This window comes from Myotis nattereri, assembly GCF_964212035.1.
Source record: "Myotis nattereri genome assembly, chromosome: 1".
In the NCBI taxonomy this organism is placed as follows: domain Eukaryota; kingdom Metazoa; phylum Chordata; class Mammalia; order Chiroptera; family Vespertilionidae; genus Myotis; species Myotis nattereri.
The window spans coordinates 8,369,632-8,380,235 of NC_138075.1; the positions used below are offsets into that span (position 1 = coordinate 8,369,632).

At 47.0% G+C, this 10,604-nt stretch overlaps 1 protein-coding gene across 5 annotated transcripts in view; it reads left to right on the forward strand.

Annotated features, from left to right (window-relative positions):
- PPP2R5C (protein phosphatase 2 regulatory subunit B'gamma) overlaps positions 1-9,711 on the forward strand; it is a 138,803-nt gene extending 129,092 nt beyond the window's left edge. For 2 of the 5 annotated variants that reach the window (XM_081086263.1, XM_081086265.1), the window contains 2 exons: positions 2,413-2,529; positions 7,054-9,705. In XM_081086263.1, the coding sequence (XP_080942389.1) occupies positions 2,413-2,529; positions 7,054-7,185 (249 nt within the window). In that variant the 3' untranslated portion in view covers positions 7,186-9,705. Of the gene's footprint in view, positions 1-2,412; positions 2,530-7,053 lie in introns of all 5 variants that reach the window. The other 3 variants (XM_081086264.1, XM_081086266.1, XM_081086267.1) reach the window with 2 other exon arrangements.
- Positions 9,712-10,604: the final 893 nt, after the last annotated feature.

Here is a 10,604-nt window from a genome sequence, read left to right on the forward strand (position 1 = left end):
GATGTGTATCAAGAAGTCTTCCGGACGGTCCCTGTTTTTTACAAACCGTGTATTTGGAGTTCTCACCAAAGTGTGCGCCGTGGGACCTGGGGAAGGGTTCTCGGCCTGTCGCCCTGGCAGTGGCAGCAACTTCGTGGGGGGTTTATTGTCATACATGATTCCACTTTTTAAATCATGAGATGGTGAGGATTTCTAACATAAATGTGTCTTTCCTCATTTGACTACTTATTTCTCCCTGACTTTCATGGGCCTCATGGGAAGTGACGACAACATCTGAATTCTTAGTGTAACTGGTGTGCGACCCTTCACCCTTTGTGCCTTGATGGGGGTGTCTGTCCCTAGTAAGGACCCTGTCCTGCCACGGGACATTGGTTTGGCTGTCAACGTTTCATAGCACCTGGTTGACACTTTCTCTGCCTTGGGCCCAGCGAGGACCTTGCCAGGTTCTGTGGAGCACGCTCCGTTTCGCTCAGCGCAGGCCCTGCGCCGCCGGGTGTTGCAGTTATTGTCACTCTGTCTGGCCCAGCGGCTGCGAGCCCCGAGAGGACGAGGCCCTGTGCTGTGTCCCTAATCATGGAATTTCCCCAGTACAAAGATGAGAACAGGGCACAGCCCCGGCTTCAAGGAGCTAACGGCCATGAGGGGGCCAGGCAGGGCTGGAGTTCAGTTCAGGCGGTCAGATGGTAACATGCCGAGTGATGATGGCGGGAGGCTGGACCCTGCCTTCAGCGGGAGGCACATGAAGAAAAGAAGCAGGTGTGGGAGGCCGTAGTCCTGGGCTTAACCATTCTGAATCCAGGGAAAACACTCAAGTCAGAGAGAGGACAGCAGGGAAGCCGATCTGTTCAACACAGGTGGCCTCTGGGCAATGGAGGAGGCGCTGACTGCTCCATTCCAGGGCCAGAGCTGGAGACGGAACAGAAGTGTGGGCTTTGTTCCCAAAAATGTGTGCAGGTGTTAGTGTCACGAAGAGCAAGGTGGCCCAGTCAGACTTGCAGTTCAGAAACTCGTCTGGTGGCAGTGGAGGGGCCTGGAGGGTTGGGCACTTAGGAGGGGCTCCGCTGGGCACCGAGGGGACCCGGGAACCCACTGGTGTTGAAGAAACAGCGAGATGTGGTCCGAGTGAGTGAGTGAGCGGCCATTACAAGGACAGGGTCTAGGCTAGGGGGACAAGGAAGGCCCGGTGAACAAGGTGGGGTTGAGATCCCACAGGACGCGTGAGGCAGGCCAGCTCTGGCATCCAGAGACAGCAGGAGGGGAAGCTTCAGGGATGGTGGTGGTCAGGTCCAGGAGGATAGAAACAAAAAGCAGCTTAGCAACCAAGAGATGGCACCACTGACAGCCTGGTGACTAAGGTACCATCACAGAGCTGAGGGCTCAAAGCAGGTGGTGAACTGGGGGGTGGGGGGGAGGAGAGAAATAAGGGGGGGCGCCGAACCTCATTTCTGGAAGTTCACTGAGGTGGGAGGGAGAAGGTTAAAGGCCAGAGGGCAAGGGACCTCCCCTCCCTCCCCGGGCAAAGCGTTGGAGGGTGTGTGATGGAAGGGCAACAGCTGCCCCTCACTGCCCACTCAGAGCCTCAGTCCTCGTCAGATGGGCCGTGGCACCCACTTTATGGGTCTGTCGCAAGACATGGAAGCCCCTGAAATAGCACCACTCAGCAGACTCCTGGGTTTCTTCCCCTTTCCTCACCCTCACAGAGAAAGTGGACACTAGGTGCTCATGGTAATCTGGCTGTTTCAAGTCTCTTGGCTCAGTAACAACCCTCTGATCTTAGCCCCGTGTTACACTCAGATAAACAGTCTGAAAGACCCGTCTGCAATTCATACCAAGCCCAGGGCCAGTGGGGAGGTGACAGGGGAGCCGCTGGACAGGAGGTCCTGAACTTGGGGGTGCACTGGTGCTTCCCTGCAGTGCCAGCTCAGGCAGCAGCTGTGCATTCTGGGTATGGACAGAGGATGTGGTCCATGACGAGGCTGAAGCAAGTTAGGAAAATGGAGTAAAAGATCCAGAAAGGAAGATGGGAGAGGAAAGGGTGCACATCACCGATCAGCAGGTGGTGTGCAAAGGTTGGGAGGTTAGAGGTGCCGGTTTCAGTGTGAAACAGGCCCTGGTGACCAATCCAGGTTGTGCCCTCACTGCTTATGAGGGATCAGGACAGCAAAGGCTGTAAGGCAGGTGTCACCACCGGCCCCCAGTCCCAGGGGCCGGGATGGTGGAGTGACCACTGACACCAGCTCTGCCCTTCACCTGTGTGTCACCAGAACTGTAGGCATTCCAGGTGGCCAGCGGCAGGTGAAGGCCGCAGAGGGCCCTGGGGAGCGTTGGTGGGAAGTTGTGCCCAGCCAGGAGGAGACCCTGGCGTCGGACCCCAGGCGCTAACAGAGAGTGATTCCACACTTTGCATTGCAGTATACAGTACATAGTCAAGCGAGCACCATGAGCATCCCGGTTGCAATGGAGACAGATGGGCCCTTAATTGAAGATGTGCAGATGCTGAGAAAGACAGTGAACGAAGAGGCTCGCCAGGTAAAAGTGCGCAGAGCTCAGCGGAGAGGCGCTCGCTGTAGATTTGCTTTGAAATGCACATGATTGTGTAGGTGAGGTGCTGTCCAGCAGTCTGCGAGCCAGAGTTAAAAATTAAACTTTGGTAAACTTACAGGAAACAGTTATCCGTACATCTCAGTGATCAGTTTACTAGAAACAGTTTTTAAGAGTGAAATATGTGCCTGCAATTTGTCTATTCGTTTATCTTAACAGTAATCCCCACCCTTAAATGTCTTTCAGTGTTAACGAGCAAAAAGTCAAAAGCTTCGCAGTCACGCCTTGCCGCCTTTCCCTCTGCCTCCCTCCAGCTTCTCTTGGTCCCGGACCCCAGGGTGGAGCCTTGTCTCCCTCCCCTCGGAGAACCTCAGGGTCCGTGAGGCCTGTGCAGGGCCCGGGCTCTGTTGGGGCGCCCAGGGCTGCGGACTCTGTCAGAACCACCGCACGTACTACCTCGCTCGAGTGGTTTTGTTTCCACTGTGGTGGGAATACCTATTTAGACCCTACTGGTCATGCAGCGTGGGCGACTGAGGTAACGCACTAGCTCCCGCCTGCGTGCGAGAGCCTTGCGGTGCGTGCCTCTCTGTCCATGGGAGCTGATGTCGTCCTGGCCAGGCTGGGGGTCTGGGCTGGCTCTGACTTTGAACTTTAATCCCCTCCGACCAGCAAAAGAGTTTCCAAAGACACCAGCACTGGGATTCCGACACGTGAAAATTGAGCGGCTGCAGTGACACCGTGCACTGTGTGCAAATGGCTCCTAAGTGCGAGTGCCATTCCGAACGCAGTTAAACAGAGAGGGGGTGTTAATCTGTTTGATTTTAATTCAAGTAAATGGTATTCCGCACCTGGTCCGATAGGATCAGACGTTTCCCAGAGCATGCGGTCCAGGCCATCTGACTGTGCCGTCCTACCCACGGCCACGTGGCTGCACACTGAAATGTGGCCATCGGCACTGCGCGTGCCGTCACTCAAACTCAGGAATTCCCCGGCTTACTGTGAGGGAAAGAATGTGAAAACACTCCGTTCGTCATTTTTTTTATTATTGATTATTTGTTGAAATTATAATATTTTTAATATACTGGGCTAAATAAAACATTAAAATTACTTTCACTATTACTATTGCTTTTTACTTTTTTGAGGTGGCTACTAGAAAATTTAGAATTCCATACGTAGGTGGCATTACCTTTCCACTGGGCAGCCCTGGTCTGGACTCCTTTTCTTGGTGCTGCAGAAGGAGTGCCTGTGCCGACCACGGTCACGCCGCTTCTGCCAGCCAGCTCCTGGCTGGAGATGAAAATAAAAAGCAGGTGAATTCCTGCTTCTTTCAGCTCATCAAATCTTGGAAATACTAAAAGTACAGTGGTAAAATTCACTAAACCCCTAGTAACATTTTTTTACTTAATCTAATCGCATGCCATAATTTCCTCACAATTAATATTTTTACCAATGAAATAGATTTAATAAAAAGCATAAAATTCTTATATTTTTCTCTATTTGTGGGAGTATTAATTTTCCTACTTGATTTTTTAACTTGGAATTTGAGGTCCTCTTTTTTATTACTATTTTGGTTCTACGACTTAACGTGTGCTAAGGACAGGACAGCCAGCCTGTCACCTGCACACATCCAGAGGAAATCAAGCCAGTGCCCTCCCCCAGGGAGCCTGCCTGTGAACTTGTAACCACATGTTCATTTGTCAGTCCATATAAAGTTGAGAAGGAAACTGGTTTACAAGCCAGTTCTTTCACATTAAATATTTAGGGTTGGAGAATTGTTCTTTTCAGTACATTCTCTGACTTGATAATTAAAGCTAGGAAAAGAGCAAACAGTGCCCAAAATGTAATGAACATAATACATAATTGTGTAAGTTACGGGCTTCTTTATGATTTAGGGCCTCCTCTGTAACATGTTTGTTTTCATGACCCTTGAAATTAGATTACATGACTCGGTGTTTTGTGTGATTGACATTTTTACAAAAATTATTCCCCCACCCTTACCTTTAGGTTTCTATGGATCAGGTTGGAAGCCTTAATACCATTAAGATGCCAGTTCTCCCCAAATTAACACAATCTCAGGCAGAATCCCAGCAGACTTTTTTTTTTTTAGAAATTGATGAGCTGATTCTAAAATTTATATGGTAATACAGAGGACCTAGAATAGCCAAATTAATGCCAGTAAAAGAATAAGGTTGGAAGATTACCACTCCCCAATTTCAAGACTTACAGATTTGTATGGATCAACTGAAACCCCCTCCCAATTTCTATCTAGATGAAGATATTTTTAGTGCAGTCTCTTCGGTATAATATTTGATATGATAGACTATTCTTAATTTGAAAATGTTTACAGTCATATTCCTGAAATTCTCAAAAACACTGTTGATAAAGCAAAGAGGAGATACCGAGATTCAAGGGGAAAATGTATGTGGGTGATTTGGATACCAAATTGACATAAGAAGCTTTAGCTAAAAATGACTCAAGTGCTGGTTCGGTGTGACACGTGAGGCAAATGACAGCACATTGCGGGGGGGGCGGGGGGAGGTTCTAAGGCAGTGGAGGTAGCTGGTTGGAATATTGTGGAGGAAGTCAACTGTATGCTTACCTGTCAGACTATATTCGCATTTCTTTTGAGAAACTTGTATAATTCTATATAGAGCATCCTAAGAAAACTAGTAAATTTCATGTGAATGACATTTCTACCAGAGACATTTAAAATGTTTACAATTCTCATTTTAACAGTCGGTCGGGAGAAAAGCAGTGCCAGCCATGCAATTCAGGAAGGTGTAGAAAGACGGAAGGTGGGAAGTGCAGGTACTCTTTACTCAATCTATAGAGTGTTAAGGCCTTTCTGTTGAGGAAAAGGAGTGACAAGCTAATGTGTACATGAAGTATTTTCCCTGTCATTCCAAGAAATGTGCTCCTTAAGACATTTTTATTAGTTCTGCCCTAATTTGAGTAAAACCATGCAGTTATGTGCGCCAGCCCCTGGTGCTCTGTGGCCACTCACTATGTAAATGCAGTCCCTCAGCTCTGCCATATGCTGAGGAACAGGCCGTTTCCTCCAGCTGCACCCGTAGCGGATGTCACAGTCATGCCCCTCCCACTGTCTGTCTGTTCTGTGTGTCTTGTATGTTCCATCCACAATCAACATGTCCGCCAGCATGTCCCCTTCACCAAGCGTTACTCACCTAGGTGACCCTCTGCATGGTGCCTCCCGCTCTCCTGCTCCTGTTCCTCTGACCTTTCCCCCGGGGGGTTGTGAAGTTATTCTCTGCTTTACACATCAGTTTACCAGGCCTGCGCGGAGCGGCCCGCTGCGCCAGCACACCTCTGCCCTTTCCTTTCAGAAGCCCAGGGTCCGTGTTCCCAGTTTGCGTCTGCTGTTCCAGGCCACGGTTTTTGCTGTTGCCTTTTTCTCTCTGGAATGCCCGTCTCAGCAATCAGGAATACTTCAAGTATAGAAAGTCTTGGTTTTGTTTGGCTTTGCTTTGCGTTCTTTTACAGCTCACCCTGGAATGGACATAAAACTCAGGGTAGTTTCCCACAGTTCGAAGGCAAATCCACTTCACAAACAAAAGCACTCTTACAAGTACTGTGACCGTGACAGGCTGGTGCCCTCTGTCTCTGACGTGTGTGGCTTTCCTGAGCCATCTTGCACCAGTTTCCAGGGGAAACCAAAACTCCTTCCTTTACCATGAATGAATATTAATATTCAGATAACATTTTAGAAATAATCTAAAATGATGTCACACAAAATTCTTTCTAAACTCTAACAGTATTGCTGTTTCCGTAGATAAATTTGCAAAGAGCTCTGAGACATATTAGCTCTGCAAAAAATGTGAACATTTCATGTATGACTTCTGCAGGTCCTTGAATTTTTCATTTAAGTTAAGTATACTTTACAGGCTATACTGTAAGGTATCTAGAAACTATGAGAAGTTTTACCGTTATATTCTTTTTGTTGTCAAATTACTGACATAAAACATATTTCCTCTGGTAGACGCCTGTTCACCACCGAGTGACTTATCCTCTGTAAATACCGTCTTCTCTTTGATGGAGACACTTGATAGGAAGAAGGCTTGGTTCAGGTTCAAGTTTCTGACTGACAGTCCTCTGTATATACATACATGGTGTTTGGATGAGTGAGATGGTTTGTTGTCATATTTCCAAAATACTGCTGTCAACGCAGTGGCCCTTGGCTTTTGACCAAAACTGGTGGATTTGCACAATAGAGGTATTGAGTAATCTGTGCAAACCTATGCATTTTCAAAGACAGAACAGAATTGTGTGCACACCGTCCTTCACACTGGTCATGAGATTGTTTTTAATAGACGTGGCATTTTGGGGTAGTTGCCACAAGAGGAAATACTTGCCTCTTTGCCTGTCCCTTAGAGGGCAGAGGGGCCCTGGGTGTGTGCTGCCACCGCCGCACAGCAGTCCTTGGCTGATGAAGCGGATGTGCGCTCGCTGTGGGGACTGTGGTTTATAGTCCACGCCCTGCGTTTGTCATTACAGGCACAGAAGGACCTGAAGAAGGACCGGGCTCTGGTGCGCCGCAAGTCCGAGCTGCCTCAGGACCTCCTCACCAAGAGCGCCTTGGAGGCTCACTGCAGAGCCGATGAGCTGCTGTCCCAGGACGGCCGCTAGCTGCCCGCCTGCCGGCTCGGTCCCGGATTCTGTAGAAAACACATACTTTTGTGCCATACAAATCAGTTACACTCAGAGTCAGAGCTTTCTTCGCCCCCATCCTGTAGGCAGTAATGCACTCCATCCCCAGCTCGAGATTAGGAGTTCAAACAATGGTGACTCAGACCCAGGCAGAGCCGGCCACGGTGTCCCCGCCACGGTCCCAAATATGACAGCGAACCAAATCAGCACCCTGGTCATCACCTTCACCTTCTACCCAAATGGAATTGGTGATTGTTTAAAATAAATAGTTCTAAGAGTATCAATGTTTTTCGAATCAAAGAAACACTTAAATATTTCATATTTGTAAGACTTAACAACCTTTGAAGTTGTTTCCATGTGATTGTTTACACCAGCAATGTCTTTCTGTTTTTGATGTGTTTTCTTTCAATTTCATTAAAATGATTTTTTGCTGTCATTGTTCTAACAAGGAAGTGACAATCCTCAGCCGCCGTTTCTTCCTGAGGTGTCCTTCACTTTGAGCAGCGACATGTACATCATGTCTGACTTCTTTCGTGTATTTCTAAAGCCATATTTGCCCGTTGGTGGTCCGGCGCCAGGACTCCAGGAGTAAGCTCATAGGAGAAATTTATTTTACAAAGAGCTCTTTCTGCCTCCCGTGGCTAGAATTGGAATTTTTAAAACAATGTGTTCATTTTGGGGTTTGCAGATTTTCTTTTTCTGTACTTACTCGTTGTTGCCCTTTAGCAAGGCTCTTGAATTAATAAAATTAGTCTCTAAGAATTCCACACTTGATAGAAGGCCAGAATGAGAACGTTTTGCGTTAAGCCAGTTCTTGGCCGGCAGCTGCCTTTGGGCAAACGTAGCCACACCATGCACACCAGGCGCTAGTGTGACACTCGTTATTGTGTGACGTGGTGCTGAGAGCCGAGGGGGGAACAGGCGGAGGGCTTCAGGTGAACCCCTGTGTGGAAACAAGCACACATTATATGCACTTCTAAGGAAAGGACCGTGTCTGAGTTTTCATCAAATGCTGCTATATATTTCCCATACTTCCTTGCATGTGTTGAGCTTCTCGTTTTCGATGGAATAGCACGAGGAAAATTCTTTAAACTTAGTGCATTGTATGTTTTATTTCTCTCAGGGTGGCCAGTATCTTGACTTATTTATCTGCTTGAAAGCTATTTGAGATGTGTACTGCTCTCCTAAACAAGTGATTCTAGGGTGTTTTCGTCTCCAGCATAAGATTATATAACTTAATGTTAAATGTCTTTATGCATAAAAGATGCAACATGGCTTCTTTTAAGATTTGTCTTCTATTCGAGGTCTCGGTATCCACTCATTGTAAAAGCAGACTGTCGTTCCCTGCCACTTAAATCCACAGACTATGTATGTCCCGTGTGTTGGAGGAGACTCGTTTGGGGGGAGGGGACTTCCTGCGTGGAGCACGCGTGCTGGATTCAGAGTGCCCAGCCGCCAGTGGAAAGCCCGCTGCGTGAGCAGACACACTTCCTGAGAAACTTGACAAGTATCGATCCATTTTACCATTATGAAATTTGCGATTAAAAAAAAGTTTAGATGCCTTCTCCTTTTGAGGGAAAAAGGGTGCTTTTTATTGTATAAAGCAGCATCTTATGTATTTTGATATACCATTGTTTGAACTTCCGTCTTTGGCTGACAGATGCTCAGATAGCCTTGATTTTGGATGTTCAGTATGTTTGTGAGAGAGCTTTCTGGAAGACTCTAAAAAATAGCAACATTTCAATGTTTGGGTGGTTGTGTAAAGCTCAAAGTATAAGAACATCTTTTGTCTAGGTTTTATTTCTGCTCTTTATTGAAGACAAACATTCACCAAAAAAAGGGAAAAAGCGTTTTGAGAGAAACTAATTTTCTTTGACAAGAGTATTATTTAATATTTTGGCCTCTTAAAGTTTTCCTAGTTAGTATTCAGATGCCCTGTGCTAATTGTTCAACTTATATATTATTATATAGATACATTGTTTATTCTGTACCAACTGATTTCAAAAGTACTACATTGAAAATAAACTGGTGACTGTTTTTCTTCATAAAGTTCTGCGTTTGGCATCTTCACTCTTTCCCAAATGTCCCTGTACATCAGAAATGTCACTGTTCCGAGTGTCTTTTTAGTGTGGCTGTAGTATGGCTTCCTTTTAATATTGTACATACATTGTATCTTTGTTTTATGGTAATAATAAAAATGTAGACTTCATATTTTGTACAAAATGTCCTATGTACAGAATAAAAAAGTTCATAGAAACAGCAAAAATAGGTAAGTGGCACAATTATTTTTCTTTAGAAAATATCTGTACCTTTATGCTTTAGTGAAATGTTAAGTACCTACATATTTTTAAACATTTTGTAACTCAAAACTTTTTGTTTTGACATTGTTTATGAAGAGAAACTTCATACACTTGCCATTTAATATGCTCTTTTATCTAATTTTTAAAAACTCTAAAAATGGTGTATTATATGGACTAAATAAAGAACATGTGGATTTTAATGCTCATCATGAAACTAAATGTAGCCATGGTGTTGGGCCCGCTGCTTCTGACCATTAATCAAGTCACTGCCAGGGTCGGGCGGCCTAGCCCAGGACACTGGCTGGAAGGTGGGCAGGCGGCGCTGGCGCGGCTCCAGGCTGGTGCCTGCTGTGCGGCCCATGATGGCAGGTCCTGCCCCAGCGTTCTGTAAACTCATTCTAACTTCTCTATGGGCAGAAGTAGAGGTGTTTTCATACCGACCACCTCTCTTTGAGCCAAATGTGAATTGGGACACAGTTTATGGAAATGGATTATTCGAGCCCTGATCATGTTTAGAATGATTCTTGAAACGTCTTGGAGATAAGAGTAGACTCACCGAGAATAGGAATGCGGGGTCTTAGGTGACCCACCTCCTGTGTGGCGGAGCTCATGTCCTCACCGAGGCTGCTACTGAGAGGCCGTGAGAGGAGACGTGGGATGGAGGGTTCATCACCTCCACAGTCGCGCCTGATCGACATTCCAGCAGGTGAGTTGTGCCTGTGACTCCTCCGCACAGTGGAAGAGGTCACGCCGGGAGCTGGGGTGCAGGAAAGGGACCGGGACCTCCCCGAGTGTCTGTGGCCTGAGCGCCTGGTGACCCGGTGGGGGAGCTTGGGAGCCGCACAGCCCCCGCTTCCACCCGGGAGCCGTCTGCTGCAGCTCCCAAACGCTGTCTCCTCGGGTGCAGCCTCCTCGTCTCCCATCTTGGAATTGGAAGAAGCCGTAGTGTTTAGCAACTTCCTTCAGCTCAAGAAGAATTCTCCAGAAAACTTAGAATAGAGGCATGCTGCGGGTTAAGTCCAGCTTCCTGCTGCACTTGCTTTACGGTAGCAAGAGGCCTAAAAGCGAGGTTGAACCGGCTTTGTGTCTCCTTCCATG